The sequence below is a fragment of the Gracilinanus agilis genome, chromosome 3 (assembly GCF_016433145.1).
Source record: "Gracilinanus agilis isolate LMUSP501 chromosome 3, AgileGrace, whole genome shotgun sequence".
NCBI classification, from domain to species: Eukaryota; Metazoa; Chordata; class Mammalia; order Didelphimorphia; family Didelphidae; genus Gracilinanus; species Gracilinanus agilis.
The window spans coordinates 231,011,137-231,031,808 of NC_058132.1; the positions used below are offsets into that span (position 1 = coordinate 231,011,137).

The 20,672-nt window shown below is 33.3% G+C and overlaps 1 protein-coding gene across 1 annotated transcript in view; it reads left to right on the plus strand.

Moving 5' to 3' along the window:
- Positions 1–20,672, plus strand: part of ZSWIM2 (zinc finger SWIM-type containing 2) — a 44,404-nt gene that overhangs the window by 13,797 nt on the left and 9,935 nt on the right. Inside the window, exons 4-6 of the mRNA XM_044666459.1 lie at positions 2,356–2,557; positions 7,067–7,318; positions 17,708–17,792. Coding sequence (XP_044522394.1) covers positions 2,356–2,557; positions 7,067–7,318; positions 17,708–17,792 — 539 coding nt within the window. The remainder of the gene's footprint in view (positions 1–2,355; positions 2,558–7,066; positions 7,319–17,707; positions 17,793–20,672) is intronic.

Genomic DNA, 20,672 nt, shown 5'->3' on the forward strand with positions numbered 1-20,672 from the left:
ATAATATCAGTTTCCAATTATTTGCCAACATAAAGAGTGGATTTTTTTCCTAAAATTATGTGAAATTTGTAATGGGGAGAAAATAAAATCTTAGATCAGGCATGAAACAAGGATGCCAGTTGTCACCAATTTTATTTAGCATTGTATTAGAAAATACTAGCAATAGCAATAAGAGGAAAAAGAAAATGAAGGAATCGGAATGGGCAAAGAGGAAACAAAACTATATCACTTTGCATATGACATGATGGGATATGTAGAAAATTCTAGATTCAATTAAAAAGTTAGTTGAAACTATCAATAATTTTAACAAAATAATAGGATATAAAATAAATCCACATCAGCATTTTTAAATATTATTGACAAAGACCTACAAGAAAAGAGATTCTCCCTTTAAAATAACCATAGATAGAATAAAATTCTTCAGAGTGTACTAGTCAAAACAAACCAAGGAACTACATGAACATAGTTACAAAACACTTCTTATACAAATAAAGTCAGATATAAATAATTAGAGAAATATTAATTGTTCATGTATGGGCAGAGCCAAAATAATTAAACTAATCTATTTTTTAAATGCCATCCCAATTAAATTGCCAAAAAATGATTTTATTGAGTTAGAAAAAATAAAGTTCATTTGAAGGAACAAAAGATCAAGAATATTAAAATCTTTATCCATGTCACAGTCATCACTCCTTGACCCTAGGACTACTTCAGTACCTGACTGAGTTGTTTCCATGGTATAATCTAGATTCCAAAGTGGTTTTCCTAAAAAACATAGATCTGACCATGTCACCCCCTTAGTCAACACTCTGCTATCCTTCCATGGTCATCCTCACCAGCATTCAAAACTTCTATAAGGTAACCTTCAACATACTCTGCATTTATCTTATATGTGTTTATTTATGTACATATCTTCCTGACTAGAGGCTATCTGAGGATAGGAACTATTTTTAGCACCAATAAGCATGTGTCTGTTGAACATATAGGACATATATAACAAATGCTTATTGATTGATTATTTGAGTTACTTGCCTAATATAACAAGTGTTGACCAAGCCAAATCAGAATTTAGGTCTTCTGTCTCCTAGTCTATCATAACAAATAAAAGATGCTTGGGTTTCCCTTTTTTTAGGCATTCATCCTGTAGTCTCCATTTTGTCATTTTTTTCCCCAGATTCTTTACATGGACAAGTCCTTTTCCATTTTCTAATATTTTTCAATGGAACACTCCCTTTCTAACATTTTTTCTTCATTGGTATATGGAATTTGAAGCTTCTTCTCCCCAATTGTCATCTCCTTTTGTCTTATATAAAGTTAATAACAGTTCTACATTTGACATACTTAAACATACCCTTCTTCCAGAGGCATCTATCATACATATGAGTTATCTTCATATTTCATTTGACTTATTACTACATAGGGCTGCTTTTTAAAAAGGTAATGTTACATGACCAACTATCCTTTGAAGAGCCATACATAATTGACACACAGAAAGATAAGTAACAAAAGCAGTATAATTTAGTTTTTTTAACATTTTTTTTTAAACCCTTGTACTTCGGTGTATTGTCTCATAGGTGGAAGATTGGTAAGGGTGGGCAATGGGTGTCAAGTGACTTGCCCAGGGTCACACAGCTGGGAAGTGGCTGAGGCCGGGTTTGAACCTAGGACCTCCTGTCTCTAGGCCTGACTCTCACTCCACTGAGCTACCCAGCTGCCCAGTAGTATAATTTAGTTTTACACAAATTTCTAATGATTCATTCCAAATATGCCATGTTATACATTCTTTGGCCTTTTTGGTTTTATTTAACTTCATTTTGCAATTCTTTTTCACATTTATTTCCCATCTCAAATATATACTTTAAGAAATCACTAGCAGTCCTTTGCTGCTACTTCTTTTGATATCCCTTTTATTTCTTTCCTTCTATTCTTATGGTCTTATACTATGATCTATCACCTCTTGATCCAGTTCCTCTATTATAACCACTATTTACATATTTTACATTTTGCATTTGTTCTGCTATTACTTGGATAATGTAGACTACAAGTAAAACCTCCAAAGTTTCATGGCATTCTCTATGATATAACTAACCCCAAATCTTATCCCTTTATACATACTCTTTTCCTAGTGGTGATAAAGAAGAACCTCTCTTCTATCCCCAAATAATTTGATTTTCTTTTTGTTTTTGCAGAAAATTGACACATTTCAAAATTCATTCAGAATTAGTTGTGTATCATTTATCCAATGTGATTTTTCTATGTTCAAAAGAAAATTTCAGTTTTAATATAAAATATTTTAGAAGTTTTACACTTTAAAGTTTTGTCAATGAATCTTAATTTTGAGTGGGTTTTCCTCAGATGCTTTTCAATTAGGTCTTGTGGAACGAGAAATCAATGAATTGCTAGGGGGATTACATCATGTCCAGACTCCTAAGCCACCTGAAAGAACACATGTTGAAAGTGATGGATATATTAAACAGAAAGAAATTTGTGCAGATGATGTCTGCTCCATATGTCAAGAAGAGCTCCTAGAAAAAAAGCTACCAGTCACCTATTGCAGGTTACTTTTTCTCTTAATATTAGAAAATTAAAGAAAAATTATTTCTGAATTGACTTATATTTACCATTTAGAAAAATAGTATAATTAATAGAGAAACAATACAAAGCTTTGAATGTTATATCAATTCAATTGATTCCAAGTTATTCATGGTGATACAATAGAAAGATTGACTTAAGAATCAAAAGATCTGGTTTGAAATTCCAACTCTGGTATGTACAAATTGGGAGACCTTGGACAAGACAGTTAACTTATCTTTCTGCCTCAGTTTCCTCTTTATAAGATGATGGAGTGAAACTAAAGACTTCTTGGTTCTCTTTCAGCTCTAACCTAGGAACCTATTATTTAGATGATTTCCCATAATGAAAAAAATTGAAACTTTTCTAAAAACAACAGCTTATCATTAGAATTATTTTATACTATAGTAAAATTTAATGGATCAGAAATTAAGTTAGACTTTCAAAATGAATCCTAGCCTTTAATTTACTAGCATATCGAAATAACTTTAGTGTTATATATGTGCATATGTGTATATACTTTGATTGTGAAGAAATAAAATATTGCTACTTTATTTATGGTAGTACTTCCTTAAAACATAAAACAATTTTCTCAGTTTGGTATGTTAAAATGCAGTTTTAAAGATCCATTTTTAAATGTTTATAAATATTTCAACAATTTATTTGCTTTTTAAATAGTTAAATGCTTCATGTATATAAAACCATTTTAAGCACTATAAAGTTGTTCATGCTAATTGTTAGAAGGAAATAAAGAAAGAACAGGAGCTGCTGAAAGACAGAAATAGGAAGGTTCCAGAATTCTAGGGAAGTGACAGAGTTTCTTTTAGGAAACAATTGAAGTTGTAAGTTGAGATTGTCTTATCTCCTTGGGTAGACATTGTGAGTTCGAGTATTCTCCCTCTCCTGTGGCTGTCTTTCTGATCATCTTACCAACAACCTGTTCCTGTGTATCTTGTTGCTGCTGACTGACAGATATTCCAAGAGAGCTGCTTGAGATACCTAAAGCCATCTGTCAGTGAGAACCTTTTCCCTTGAGTCCCGTTCCTGCTTAACTTCCAACTTTACAACCTCTATTCACCATCTAAGGGGGAATTTAGGTTAGTGAAGTGTATTTCTTGTAGGAACTAGGAGTTTTAGGTAGAGAGGTAAATGATAGTGCAGATATCAGTTTTCTGAAGATAACAACTAGATTTGCTGGGGAGGTTTATTTATATTCTTTAAATCAGTATTGGGCAAACTTTAAAGATGGGGCCAAAGGAAAGGAAATGCTCATCTGTCAGTCTGTTTCTAAGATAACTTTCGAAGTTTCATTATATTGTATCCTACTCATTGTATTCGTCAGATTAGGAATAATGTCCTGTGACTGATAGAACATTTTAGGGGGCGTGCATCTGGCCTGCAGGCAGTAGTTTGCCCATCACTGGTTTAGATAGATTATCTCAATTCCTTTCCCTTCCTTCCTTTACCTTAAATAAACCCTATTTAATAGCACTTGGTATCCTGTAAGCTTTATCCTGTTGGTCTTCCCAAACCCTGTAATCCTTCTGACACTGGTCCTAAACAAACATTCATCAATTTACTAAAATCCCCATCACCACAAGGTATCTCTTAGATAAGACAAACACAACCTCCAGCTTCAACTGTCTCCTATAAGAAGCTCTGTCACTTCCCTAGAATTCTGGAACCTTCCTGCTCTTCTGCCTTTCAGCAGCTCCTGGCTCCTGCTCTTTCCTTATTTCCTTATAACATAATCCACCTTCTCAAATAATACTGTTATCTTTCCATTTCTTTCATTCATTTTCATTAATAATTTCCCCCAAAATTTCTAGATAGCTATTTTCCACGCTTGTCTTACCAGCTTCTATGTGCACTAAGAAAATATACCACTTCAATGTGTTTCTGGAAGTATTAGTAAAGAACTCCATATGATCATAGAATTGCTGAGGTGGATAAAATTTAAAATTAATTCAATCCTATATTCTATAAGAAATATTTCCCAAGCCTGCTGTGCAAAATGCTATTCATGGCATCCTGAAAAACAAGTTTCTAATCTTTATTTCTCACTAATGAACAATTAATTACTCTTTGTACATTTAAAAGATATATCCCTTAATGTCTCCTCTTCCCTTTCTTAAACATTCCTAGTTTCATTTAATTCTTATATGACTTGCTTTGGGGTCTATTTACTAATCTAACCACATCTTCCTCTCAGTCAAAGTAGCCTAGCGTGTCCTTCTAAAATGTGCCCCCACCAAAATAGACAAAATCAATACTCCAGGATAGTCTTCTCTCCCCCACTTTGTAGTTATGAATTATTTTTTATGCCCAAGAGCAGAATTTTGAATTTAATCCAATTAATTTTCATTTTATTCGGAGATAAAATGTTGAGATATTGTTGGATCCTGATTTGTGGTATCCCCCCAGTTTGAGTCACATGAGAATTATGCTGTCTGTGTCTCACTAAAATCGCTAATAAGATGTTTAAGAGAATACCGTTAATGATTGAACCTTGGGGTCACAATCCACTAGATAATTCTTTACTTTGATCCATTCATCATCACTCTCCATTTGGTCAAACAGTTCTAAACACATTTCTCTGAAACTGAATCATGAGAAACTGACTAAGTAGCACCTGTTTGAGATGATTGGATTGCATCCATGGCTTTTCCCCTTTATCCTATTAATTATGTCAGCAACAACAACAACAAAAGGAAGCATGCTTGTCTGCCATACAATTCTTTATCTGTTCATATTGGCTCATAGTGACTACCTCTTCCTTAAATACTTATATAATATATGCCTTTAAAAATAGTCTAGAATTTTTCTAGGAAACAATGGCAAGCTCATGAGCCAATAATTGACCATCAACAATTGTTTTAAGGTCTCTTCCTTCCATAGCTTTTCTTTTAATCTTATTGCTTGCATGTGTCAAGCCCTGAAGCATCTTCCCTGTTCACTACAATTCCTTGGAGACTACATAATTTTAAAAATCTGAGATTTAAAAATATAGCAATATATAACATTATGGTAAGTGAATAAGATTTTTAAATTGTAATAACTATTTCTCATACTATTCTACTAATTTAAGATTTTTTAAACCATTATAACTAATTCTCACACTATTCTACCAATTCTGCCCCAATCTCTCTGTTGACTTCTAATCACACATCTTGAGCTAAATATTTCCAAAAAAGAGCTTGTTATCTTTCCTCTTATACTGTACCTCCACCTTCCCTATTACTATTTGGAAACCACACCATCCTCCAAGTCCATCAGGTTCAAAACCTAATACTTTTCTTCAACTCTTCTCTATTTCTAACTCTATATACAATCTTCTCCTAAGGTCTAGCAATTTCACTTTTGCAACATCTCTTGAATATTGCTCCTCTTCTTTGACATTTGCCACCACCTTAATACATACTCTCATCACCTCAAGTCTAAACTATTGCAGTGTCCTTGTCCTACTGGTGAGTCTAACTGCCTCAGGTTTCTCACCACTACATCTTCCATTTAGCTACTGAAGTGATATTCCTAATGCAAAGATCTGGTCATGTTGCTTCCTACTGAATAAATGCCAATGGCTTTGTATTGCCTTCAGGATCAAAGGCAAAATCCTCTGACGCTCAAAGCCCTTCACAATCTAGCCCCCTCTACCTTTTCAGTCTTCTTACACCATACCATATACTCGTCCATTCAGTAATACTGGCCTTTTGGCTATTCTACAAATGAGACACTCCATCTCCCACTTTCTTTAGCTTTCTCCTATGCCTGAAATAACTCCTACCTCACCTTCACCTGCTGCTTTACAAGATTTTCCTTGGCTTCCTCTAAGTCCCAATTAAAATTCCTTCTACTACAAGAATATTTTCCTAATGCCTCTCCTTCTTTGTAAATATTTGTTTGTGTGTTGCCTTTCCTATTAGATGGTGAGCTCCTTGAATGCAAATGCTTCCTTTTGAATCCCCAATGCTTAACTTGACTAATTGACTGGTATTTTTTAATTCTAAATATAAAGAAGCACTAATGAATTAAACCCAAAAAAATAAATCAATAGAAAGGATAAATTTTATTTTTCTGGCCTAATTCTTTTGCATATCATGTCTAGAAATGTATAATTTGGTAGAAACAGAGAAGTTGTTCTTGGAAATCAATTCAGAACTGTGCCTCATCAAAAGGGGAAAAGTTGTAATAACTCCTTCTGATGGCAACAGTTAATTTTATATAATTATTCTTTTTTCCTAACTCTTGCCTTCCATCTTAGAATAAATTTTAAGACAGAGCCCAGGGTCACATAGTTTGGAAGTGTCTTAGGTCTGATGTGAACTAAGGTCCTCCCAACTACAGACCAGGCACTCTATCCACTGTGCTACCTAGCTGCTCAATATAACAATTCTTGATGATACACAACAGAAACAGAATCAAATTAGATGCAACAATGAAAGTCATAATATTATTGGTAGAAAATAATTTGCAAATTCTCTACTTCTTTTGTCAGGTATGGTTGCGGTAATAGTGTTCATATAAAATGTATGAAAATATGGGCTGATCATCAGGATAAGTCATCAGAAAACTCTGTGGTCAAGTGCCCTTTGTGCAGGGAAGAGTTTGCACCATTAAAACTTATTTTAGATGAATTCAGAAACTCCAACGCACTCGTGACAGCAGCAGAGAAAGAAAAACTTCACAAACACCTTGGAATTCCATGTAACAATTGCAAGCAGTTTCCAATTGAGGGAACATGTTATAAGTAAGCATCAAAATTAATTTAAGAAATTATTCTAATATCCTATATTTTCCCAGTAATAAAACTTATTAATCTAGTAAGTCCAATTTAAAAACTCATCTGGGCATGCAGGTGACTCTGCAAGCTTCTTCAAGAAGAACTCAAGCTCTTGTAGGTGTCACCAAGCTTGGTATGGACCCTGAAATAGATTGTGTATCTGTTGCCTAAACACCAGCTTAGCTAATATACAAAGAAGTTAGAGAACACCAGCGTGTACTAAATTTTTTAGAGATAGAACTTAAGAAACATTTTAGGATTGTAGGCAACATTGGTGGAGATTGTCAAATTATCAATCTTTCAAAGGGAATATTAGCTTCCTAGTAGCACTGCATATGACAATCTGTTTCTCTCTTAGTATTTCCTATTATCTTTTCAAGTACATGAAAACTATACATTCAGAGTTAATCAGCTGGGGAGCATCTACACTGAGTAGTTAAGGGCTTTCAACATTTTATCCTTACAGCTTCTGGTTTCTAGTTTTGATTCCATGTAATCCTGGGACCTTAAAATGGAATTCTGAGAATAGCATCTTTCTTTGGTGCTTCATGTCTTTAATATGAAAGGGCAACTAAAAAAGTGCTTCAAATTTAACCCTTCTGGTCTTTTTACTCTCTTTTCTTCCCTTTTGTAGAGTATAAGGAAATATTAAGACTTTGGCCCTAAGTTTTTTTAATCCAGGATCCATTAGCTTTTAAATACATATTTTAATAATTGACATAATTAATTTTTATAATCTTACTTTTAATTTTATACATTTAAACTATTATCCTTAGAAGGGACTCATGGGTTTTACCAGAAGCTCCAGGACACAGAAAAATATTAAGAAAATCAGAGCTAGAGATACATGACCATGCTGAAGAGAATCTGTGCACTATTATAGCCCAACACCTTGAATTTTATTTTAGCCAGTCAACAGACATTTATTAAGCATTGTGTTGAGCACCAGGAATATAAAGAACAGTAAAAACAAACCCTATTCTCAAAGAGTTTAGAGTCAAATGGAGGACACAACATATGCAAACAACTATGTATAAATAAGAGACATACAGTATAAATTAGTAATGATCTCAAAGGGAAGGCATTAGCATTGAATATAAGGAAATGTTTCTTGCACAAGGGAAGAATTTAACTATTACTTGAAGAAAGCCAATAGGTAACAATGAGAAGGGACAAACTTCCAGACATGAAGGATAACCAGTGAAAAAACTATCTAAGGCAAAGATATGACAAATCAAAAGTCTCCTTGGAATACTCACAACAATACTACCATTTTTAAATGGACTGTTAAAATCTATTGGCACATCCTTTTTTGTCAGCTTTACCATATGTTTTTAAAAAATAATTAATTTCTTGTTTGGTCCACTAAAGCATTCACTTTTGAGTTAATCTTGCTATGTATTTTGAATATAATTTTTATTTTTCTATTTTCCTTTTTAAAAAATTTCCCAGCCTTTTCACAATAATCCCTTCAAATGGGAGTACTACTCTGTGTTCCTACCAAATCAATTTAATATTTATTGCTCTGTACAGTCATATCTTGTCCTCATTCCATGCATTTGCTCATGCTGTTAACCAGGCCACATTCTCACCTGGTAAATGTTACTTTTTCTCCATGAACTGTATTATTATTCCCACCATTTCCATGATATTTTCCTTATTCCCTCACAGGTGAAAGTGATCTCTATCTCATATTTTATACCACTTAGTTTACCACTTTCTTTTTCCCTTATATTCTGCTTTGTATCATACTTATTTTTGTGGGAAGACATTACATGAGACAGCAAAGCAATGCAGTGGATAGAGTTCTGGACCTGGAGTTAGGAAGACCTGGGTTCAAATCCTGCCTTAGACACTTACTAGCTATATGACCTTGGTAAGTCACGTAAGATTCTATGCTTCAGTTTCCTTGTGTGGAAAAAACCTACTTCTCAGAATTTTTATGAGGAGAAAAATGAGATATTTATAAAGCACTTTGCAAATCTTAAAGTACCATATGATACAAGTTCTTGTTATTGTTTGTGTACAAATAAATACATACAAATATTCTTTCATTAGACTGTAAGCTTCTTAAGGGTTTGGGACTACAATTCTCGTATTTCTGCCCTTGGTGCCAAGGGCAGTAACTAGCTTACAGTAGTTGATTAATAAATATTTTTTAAATTGTTAAGTATGCTACAATCCTAATTGATGATCAGATTAATAGACTGAAGAATACTATAAGATCATCAATCATAAATACATTTTACTGTTGCTCACTAGGAAAATGTACCTATAAGAATTTCTAGTAATTTTGAAACAAAAAAGTATTCTGGTAATTCTTAATTAATTAAAAAATTTTGCTTACTAGAATATTTTATATCCTACTTGATCAGTATTTTATTGCTATGTGTTCATTCTTTTTTTTTAAACCCTTAACTTCTGTGTATTGTCTCATAGGTGGAAGAGTGGTAAGGGTGGGCAATGGGGGTCAAGTAACTTGCCCAGGGTCACACAGCTGGGAAGTGTCTGAGGCCAGATTTGCTATTTGTTTATTCTTAAGGAAATTTTGTGGTGTCTTTAATGTTAAAGTTGGAAGAAAAAAAACTATATGGTCATAATAAATTTATTTCTCCAATAAAGAAACAAACTTCATAAAAATTATCAAGAATATATTGTATTGAAGCAGATAGTGTTGGTTCAGTGAATAGAGAGTGAGGCCTGGAGACAGGAGGTCCTGGGTTCAAATTTGGCCTCAAACACTTCCTAAGTGCATAACCTTGTGCAAGTCACTTGATCCAATTGCCTAACCATTACCACTCTTTTGCCTTGGAATCAATGCTTAGTTTCAATTCTAAGATAGAAGGTAAGGGTTTTAAAAAGAAAAAAAAGAATATATTGTATTTATCATTATAGTTAATATTTTTAATGAAGGAAGGATATGAAACATTTTTGAATTAATTTTTGTCATTTCAAAAAATAAGACTATGTAGTCATTTTGTAATTTGTATAATTTAGTGATTGTAAACTATGCTGTTAAACTTTCATAGACACTACCACCTTTTCCACTTAAGTCAGAAATTATTTCCTGAAGCTATAATCTCTGCTAACTTTATTTTTACATATTTGAACTAAATTCTTCTTGTTACATGTTCAATTTCATATGATGCATAAGTAATAAATTTAAAAATATTAGAAATGGTAAGAAAACATACTATATATGTAATATAACTTTTATGTGTGTGAATGAGTCTTATATAACATAACAGCTGTGTGCATGTTAATCCTCAAAACTTCCTGAGCAACATCTGTATTTTGGAGTACATTTATGTCTTTGCTACCTATCCCAGTTATTAGGTCAGTGATCTACATGCATACAGTTGCTATTAAATGATTGTTGATTGAATGAATACTTGCTATGTTATGCTTTGTATCCTGGATGGGGATAGGAGGAGGGAGAGGGAGAGTATGAGAACCACCAATTATAAAAGATGGGCCTAGGAAAAAGAGTATAGTGGAAAGAGTACTGAATCTGGAGTAGAAGCTTTGGGTTCAAGTTGTGACTCTGCCATTAAATTTTTTCCACATTATATGTCTATAAAATTTTCAACAATCATTTTCTGACATTTTACAATCTATGTTCTCTCCCTCATTTCAAACTCCCCCCACTCTAAGACCCCAGACAGCAGGTATTAAGATATAGTTTGTACATGTTATCATACAATAGAAATGTCCATGTTTATCATGTTGTGAAAGAAGACATATATTGCTTACAGTAGAGAAAAATTCATGGAGGAAATAACATGAAGAATGATATACTTCATTCTGCATTCACACACAATTCATTAGTTTCTTCTATGGCAGTAGAAAGCCTTTTTCAACATGAGCTCCTTGTCCCAAGTCTTTGCAATGCTGATAATAGTTTTCATTCACAGTTGATCATCATACACTATTGTTACTGAACTGTTCCACTTACCATATATGTCAATTCCCTCCGGACATGTTTCCTCATCTGAACCATGAGAGGATTTGATAAGATTATCTCTAAGAGTCTATTCTATTCTATCTATGACCTATGTCATGATTGGCTTTGAGTTCTGATATTCTGTTACTTTCTCAAAGGTTGAATTATTGTTTTTATGCAGATGCCTCTGAAATCTATAAAACCAACCCTCTCCTAATCTTCATTCTCATGCCTTCATATATCTTAGAGACATTTCAATCAACTTTGTTCCAGCTAAATGGCCACCTTGTTTTTTTCACACATTATATAACCTAATACCATAGAAAGGGAGAAGATTATTAGGGTGAAAATAGTCATTGAAGACTTCATGAAGAGGGTATGCTTAAGACCATCCTTTAAGAAAGGGTAAGATTTAGCAAATCAGTGAGGAAAGAGCTTTGCAAGAAGGCTATCAGACATGCTACTTAATCAGAATCCCATCTCCATGCCTTTGCAGAGGTTATCTCAATGCCTGAAATCCATCATCTTTACTTCTACCTCTTAGAATCCTTTCTTGTCTTCAAAATTTAGCTTCAGTGCCACCTTTTCCATGTGGCCCTTTCATGATATTCTCTTATTGTGAGACTTCCTCTTCCCCCTCAAAAAAAAAAATAAAACTGTATGTATTTTGCTTCTAATTACATATACACATGTTGTTTCCTTTGATGAAATGTAAACTCTTTGAGTAGAAGGACTATCATGTTTTGTATTTGTATATTCAGCACCTAGCATAGCGTCTGTCACATAGTAGGCATGTAATAAATACTTCTTGACTGATTGATTGAAAAGCAAAAAAGAGGTGCAGCTGAATTTAAATCTTTCTAGACCTTAGAATTATCATGAAAGAATTCAGGATATAATGAAGACATTTAAACCCTTGCTTTATGTAGATGAGAGATAGATCAAAGGTGACATTAACAATTTTTAGGGTACTGTAAACAGAGGTAAATTTTTTACCATGGCGACCCACAAAATAGGCAGAAATGCAAAATAGTCATCAGTTCTGCAGTGATAGTGATGTAACATTGAAAATGGGGGCAGAGGCTACTAAAAATTACATAGTTCTTAGACCATCAAGTAACACTGACTTAATTGTTAATATTCTCAGAGTGAGTTGACATATCAGAAGAAGAAGTAGGCTATATTCATAATAAATGCTATATTCCTGCTATAAATTAATGCTACACTAATATTTCAAAGATATAAAAAGAATCATGAAGGTGTATTGAATGAATCGCCTATGGAGGGTTTATGGAAACATTTGGAAAAGAATTACAGAGATTAAGAAAGGAGCTTGGGTGTATAACCTATGCTAGTGGAAGAAGACCCCAATCTATGTGATCACAAATGTGTCTCTGTATATATATATATATACATATATATATGTATTTATATATATTCCCTGAAGCTCTAAAAAATATATACGTTAGAGAAGGAGAGACTAGCATTTACGCTAATTATTAGTAAAGAGCTATGATTGAGAAGTATGTGGATAAAATCTTAAATCAGGAGATCTGGCTGTGACAAACCCAACACATTCTATAAATGTAGTTAGTCATTCAACTAAACCAACCCTCAAGTTTTCTCATATAAAACATAAACAATAAGACTCACTGGTGATCTCACAATGTGTGCAAAGAACTTTGTAAACCTTGGAGTACCACATATATAAGTTGTTACTATCAGAATATAACTAATTAGAAGATAAAGGAATAATAATCAGTTATCTAGCATTATACTCTATCTAATGATTAAAGATAATAATAATGTTCCTGGTTTGGTAGAGATAGCTAAATTTAGAATCAGGAGCCCCAGGTTTGTATCCTGCTTTCAATACTTACTAGTGGAGGATTAAAAATCCCTGTTTTTTTCTCTAAATACCAGGTACAAGTGGTTCAATTTCCCAGCAACACAGAACTAGGTTCAAACAATTCAGTAAGGTTTACCTCAAACAATTGTTATAAGATTTAAATGAGATAAAATTCTGAATAGGCTTTGCAAACTAAAGTGCTTTATAAATGTCAACAATTTTACTGTTGTAGGATTTTCATTATTATAAATTATCTTTATTTTTTATTATTTTATTTTATTTTTATTTTATATACGACATCTCCATTTTAAGTCTAGTTGTTCATCAATCAGTTAGAAGTCTAAATCATTAGTAGCTTTGTTGAATACCCATTGAAACATGCTCTGGGGAACAATAAAGGTACAAGGACTTTGTTGGTGCTTTGTATTAGTCTAAGATACAAATTTTTCACCTCCAATATTCAGCAGTATGAAATTGAGCAACAGAATTGTTTTATAGCTCTTCCTAAGTAATGTGGTCAAAGAATGACATTGTCATCTGTGTAAAGTAAATTTTGAGAATATTAGAATACATATATTTATATGTAATACCTTAAGTGGTCCAAAGCCAAATATACTTAAATTTTAGATTAGAGACTGTATTTCTTCCTTGATGCCCTTCTTTAATGTGAACATTAAGAACCAAGTATAAACAGTAAGAAAGAAGTGAATATAGTAAAAACAAATGTCATTTATCTATTTATTGGGAAATATAGTCAATAAGAAATTGTGCCTTCTTGAGATAGCGTGGCTTAGTCTCAGAGCTAGAAAGACTTGAATTAAAATCCTGGGGCTGACACAAATTGGCTTGTGACCCTGGACAAGTCACTTAGCTGTTCAGTGTGTTTTAGTAAATGCTCTAAGACTAAACTACAAAAAAGATATTGATCCTCCACTGATAGGAGTTTCCTCCTCTAAGAGTTCCCTATACTAATGAAATCATAGGTCCAAGCCTTATCCTATATTATCTTTAAGGAAAATTCATTTAGATGGATTAATGAGCTGGTTGGTGGGCACCTATTTTCTTTATGTCATCTCTAATTTAGGTTTTTCAGGGATCATGGTGTTCCACGAGTCAGAGACATAGATCATCAACCAAAGAATGGTAAAAAGATGAGCTTTTAAGCAGGGAGACACTTTGAAATACCTGTATATTTTCCAAATTTTATCCAGCATGATCTTCTGTTTTATTCTGGGCCTGATTCACTATTTGTAGTGACTTTTACTTTTTTGGTATATTGTTTGTTCAGCACTTAACTGAATCAGATGCCTTCAGTATCATTTAAAAAAAACTCATTATAAAGATGTGAAACTCTAGGTAATAACCCAAAAGCTGGATAGACATACATTAAAAACAATTAAATAAAATCAATTAATTGAAAGGAAACAATACAATACTAGGGAATCTGATTTCTAATTAGGTGAAAGAAAATTTGGGAGGTAGAGAGTAAACAGGAACAATTCCCTAAACTCCAGAAAAGGAGTGCCCCACTTCCCCCCACGCCCAAAGTATCTGTAAACAATCAAAGGAATATGGAAACAATAGCTGACTGATCAGTATTGGGCCAGTTTTTAGATAACACACATATGTTGCTCATGGTGGATAATTAAGAGAAACTCCTTATATCAGCCTTAAGATCTGACTCTATTTCTGGTCAACATAATCTATGTCCTTGGATGAGGGTCTCTAAACACCAGGTACAAGTGGTTCAATTTCTCAGCTATACAGAGCTTGGTTCAAACAATTCAATAAGGTTTTCTCCCAATTCCGATAACTGAATAAACTTTTTTCACAAGACAGAATTTGGACTAGGCCCATAACTGAATAGAAAGGAAACTACTAGCTCCAGAATTGAGTCACAAGCTGGAGTCAGTGTGGTTCATTCAATTCCCACATTCAACCCTTTGCTGTCCTAATCCCTTCAATTTTTTCAATTTTCTTACCCAACAAACCTAGGAGGTAGATTCTTTTTTATTCCCATTTTAATTGAGGAAAATTTTAATTGAGGAAAATTCCCATTTAGTTGAGAAAAATGAGATAGCAGTTAAGTGACTTACCCAGGGACACATGAGTATTTAGTGTCTGAGGCAAGATTTGAACTCAGGCCTTCCTGATTCCAGGTCTGCCTCTATTTACTATACTTCCTAACTGCTATTTTAATAGAGTCTTCACCCATATTCACCTGTTCCTATCTCTGCACTGAAAAAATTAAATATTCAGGTACATTTTGACTTAATCTGAAGATTATTTAGTTCTTCAGAGTTTATTTCTTCATCTTCAATAAGTACTGGAATATGAATTGTAATTGTTTTCAAATTAATCTGTCCTCTTGTATTATTAGGAATATTAAGTCAAATGACAATTTTCCATAAAATAATGTTAGTTGTTGCCTTTGGACACATGATGGAGACAATTCTGCCATCTCCTTTATTTGCCTTTCTAAGAAGAATCTTTGAGTCATCTTTCTATTAAGCTATAATTATATTCTGTACTTGAATCCTGATTTCACTACACTTAAAAGTATAGTATAGTGGATAGAGAACTGGCTTCAAAACGAGGAATACTTCATAAGAGCACAAAGATGATCTGGGCTAATAAGCTTTAGAATATTCTTCCAAACTGGAATGGTCTCCCAAACAGACTTTCCTTAAGTTGCAATAAAGGTGCTGACTTCCATTGGTAGAAGCTTCCTCAGCCAGGAATCCCTACAGCAGTGAGAAATCTCAGACCTAGATCCTTTTTCTATGCCTAAGAATGTGAACCTGGATATGATTCAATTCTCCTACATTACCTCTCCTCACTGGACTTCAACAACAACAACAACAAAACAATCAGCACTAATCATTAATGTCATTACATTAAAATTGATTCTTAATACCCTCTGATCCCCTTTTCCACCAGGGCCCTGTGAAAATCTATATAGGGCTGGAGAGCATTTTCTACTTTTATGTGCTTCTTTGAACACCAGTCAAAAAATTCATCACTTATAGAGATCCAGCTCTATATTTCTGGGGGTTCTGAGTGGCATTTAGTGGCGTAGGATGGAATGAGAACAGTCAGACTAAATTCTTAGCTCACAACTGCTCCAACTTGCCATGGAATCTTGAGTTTAATATTTACTGGTTTCACACAACACAAAGAGCACAGAGAAAGAATCACAGCTGTGAAGGGGTTACAAATTATACAAAAACCCATTAGAGTCTAAAAAGTAGAGAGATAGGTCCAGGGTCAAAGGCCAAATTCCAACCACCAATTAATAGGAGGTTAATTCTGGGAGCAGAAATATATTTCATAGAGATCCGAAGTAATTGAGTCCTGTATTCTTGATTTACAGGATTGCCCCTGGTCAGATAAAGTCTTGTCTAGCTTTGTCTGTTTCCGGCCTTGATTATCTAAGTAATATATTTTTTTAGAGTTCAGGCTTCTTAATTATCAAGGAGAGAAATTATTAACTCTGTACCTTCTGGTTTGGTAGGAACTTAAAGCTTTTCAATAAATGTATAATGTTTTTCCAATAAGAAAAGGTCTGGATCATAAAAGGGGTCAAAAGAGGAGTCTCAGATTTTTATCTATTTGAGACTCTGTTTCACTTATTGGCCTCCCACATAATTCCCCCTTTTCTTTTAAATTGAAGTGATTTATAAAACTTTTATTAATGAGAGGAATCACATAGAGTGGTTACAACCATCAGCTACTTATAAACTACAGCTAGATCTGATGGGATTCACAGATTATACTGACAGACCATGTTTCTCTCTATTGCTCTCAATAATCACTTCTACTCCACTCTTAATGATTAATCTCTTTACATAGCATCAGAAACAGTCTGTTTAGAAGCCTATTCCAGTTTGGTAGAACATTCTAGAGCTTGTATCATGCTGCCATTAGTCTAGATCATCTTTGTGCCATGATAAGGCATTGTAATAGAACTTTTTATGGCAATTGAAAATTATATTTCCACCAAAAAAAAGTAAATTCTCATCTGCACTTTTCATACCAATGAATAAATGTATTTCTTTACTCTTCAGAGTGTTAGTTCAACAGCTTTGAATGAAATCAAGAGTCAATTGATGTTTTTAAAAATATCTTGTAAAAGTTTGAATTTCACCATTTTGGAGGGACCTGTTGAAAAATTATATGCTAGGCTGTGTTTCATTTTTTAACCAACAAGTGTTTATTAAATACTAGTCACCTATTCATCACTGTGTCGAAGAACACATGATCAGCTATTCCTGTTCTTTATAACATGGGTGAAATAATTAATGAACAAATTAAGTGGAAAGGAATGCTAAGAATATTTGGTAAATGCCAAATGTTAATTTTATACTATAGGAATTGAGATTAAAGAGGATAAAAATAGTTTTAGAAGACTTCATAGAGGAAGGCTTGAGCCAGGCCTTGAAGAATGGCTAGGATTTGGAAAAGTGAGGAAAGAGCATGCTAGGAAAGCTATCAGACAAACCAATTTAATCATAATTTTACAAAACATCTGGCTCTAGCATTTTCTTTCTTTTGGTATTTTTAGGTGCACTGAATGTACTGAATATCACCTATGCCACGAATGTTTTATTAGTTGTTACCATCCTGCACATATTTTTATCTTTCGACAGGTATAGTATTCATCTCAAACATTTATTATGTTCTCAGTATAGGGTCTATTGGCAGTCCAAAATTACATTTGAATTGCAATGATGCATTTCAATGCATTTTTAAATTAAAGTCTAATATAATAAAAAGATGTAGAAAAAGGGCAAGGAAGGTAAAAAAGAAAGGAGTTTTGTCATAAAGTATAAGGGCTAATCAAAGAATGACTAATAGTAAGGGAAAAGGCAGGATAAAAAATGCTATTATAGATCACAAGAGAATAAATGACAAATAATAAAAATAATAATATTGATAAAAGTTGATTTACTGATAATGGAAAATTCATTGAGTCTCAATAACTTTTATTCTGGATGTAGTCATCTTCTTATTGATTTTAACCAGATAGTTATTTGCTAGTGTACAAGTCGCTTTTAAAATAGTTAGACAGGAGCAGGCAAAGTTTTTGATGGCTTTACTTTGGCCTAAATTCAGAAATGAGTAACATTATACATAATATCTGACATTATCTAATATATTCTGTTAACACTTTCAACCAACAGATATTATTATGAAGTATTTCTTACTATTAGTAGTAATGTTGACTCTTAACCATAGATTCATTTTTAGAAAGCTACAATTGTTAGGAAGAATTCCCTTACATGAAACTCTTTCTGCAACTTTCACAGATACTCACTTTGCACCTAATTCTCCTTCCACATGATAATAACCTTTAAATACTGGACCAGAGGTATCATTTCCCTTTTAAAGTCTTCTCTTTTCCAGACAGAATATACCCAATTCTTTTAATTGATCCTCCTAAGGCATGATGTTTCACCAGTTTCATATCCCATAACTGGATCTTCTCTAGCATGTCAATATTCTTATAATATGTCCCAAACTAAACACTATACTATAAATATAAACAACCTCGAGGCAAAGTACAGCAAAACTGTTACTTCCTTACTCCTGGACAGCATCTCATTCTTGATAAAACAGACTGTGTATGAATTAACTTTCCTAGCTACCATATCATATTGATTCCTGATATTGAGTTTTAAGTTCATTAAAAACCCCAGACCTATTTTTTTCATATTAGCTATTTTCTAACCATGTTTCCTTTGTCAGATCAAATTAATAGGCACTTATTAAATGCCTATGCACCTGGTACAATGTATTTATGAGGTTGATTGTTTTTAATGTAAATGACTTTATATTTGCCCCATTTAATTTCATTTATTAGATTCATTCTAGATAATATTTCATACTATTGTGCCTCCCATATTTGTTGAACATGAGAACTATGACTTTATCTAATTCATTAATAGAAATGTTATCACAGAACCATAGAATGATCTCTAGGGCTCTCCATTTGATTTCATTCCGAGGTCGAATTAGCAATAATCCTTTGTGTTCAAACATTCTAACACACAGTCCACAACATTCCCTAATATGACCTGAACTAAACTTAAATATAGTTCCTATCTGATTTTAATGTGTTAATTTATTAATTTAAAAAATAATTATATAATCACATGGTTTTTCTGATATACAACATCCTGAACAGATACTTATATATGACAGGTTTAGTAGCCTCTGTTTCTATTTGAATTTGACACCACTGATCTAGACTATACTTTTTTGTCCTTTATACAAGGATAGCAGGAAAGCCTTTATTTTTTCCTAAAATATAAATTCTTATATTCCTCTAATCTATCTATCTTGTCAAAAAAGTTAGTTTGGCATGAGTATTTTTTGTGAAACCTAGTTCTTAGTAATCAGTACTTCCCTATCTAGATGTTCCCAAAGATCTATTTAATAATATTTTCTAGAATTTTGATAAAAACTCAATATCAGATTCAATGACCTATCAAAATCAATCTTAATAATGGCTCTACTTCTTTTAAATCACAAAATTTCTTCTTTCTCAATGTTCAATTTTTCAATATCTTATTATAAAGTTTACTATGTGTCTAAAAGCAATCATATCTAAAAATTCTTTAAATACAGTGAGAAAGCTTTCATCTAAGCTTTTTCATCTCTACCACCAAGGATAGTTAGGTGCTTGCTTACTTTTCATTTTACCACCCTCTTGTTGGAATTCAGCTCCTACACAGATATTTTTGATATGATCTTTCCATTCTAAAAACTCTAATTTCTGCCTTTTTTTCTGCCATTCATTATCATAATAGGAATTCTAAGCAGTAGTTTTATTTCTTCTTTGATCTTTCTTTTCTCCCCAGCACAGCATTAAATAACACTTTTTAGTGTCTTTATCTTTCCCTCACCAGTCTTAGTATTTTCAGAATGCCTGTACTCCTAGCCTTATTCTTTTTTTTTAACATTTATTAATATTCATTTTTAACATGGTTACATGATTCATGCTCCACCTTTCCCCTTAAACCCCACCTCCTGCACCCCCCCACCCATGGCCGATGCGCATTTCCACTAGTTTTCTCATGTGTCCTTGATCAAGACCAATTTCCAAATTGTTGGTAGTTGCATTGGTGTGGTAGTTTCGAGTCCACACCCTCAATCATGTCCACCCCGACGCATGCGTTCAAGCAGTTGTTTTTCTTATATGTTTCCTCTCCTGCAGTCCTTCCTCTGAATGTGGGTAGCTTTCTTTACCATAAATCCCTCAGAATTGTCCTGGGTCATTGTATTGCTGCTGGTACAGAAGTCCATTACATTCAATTTTGCCACAGTATATCAGTCTCTGTGTACAGAGTTCTTCTGGCTCTGCTCCTTTCGCTCTGCATCAGTTCCCGGAGGTCTCTCCAGTTCACCTGGAACTTCTCCAGTTTATTATTCCTTTTAGCACAATAGTATTCCATCACCCGCATATACCACAGTTTGTTCAGCCATTCCCCAATTGAAGGACATACCCTCCTTTTCCAATTTGTTGC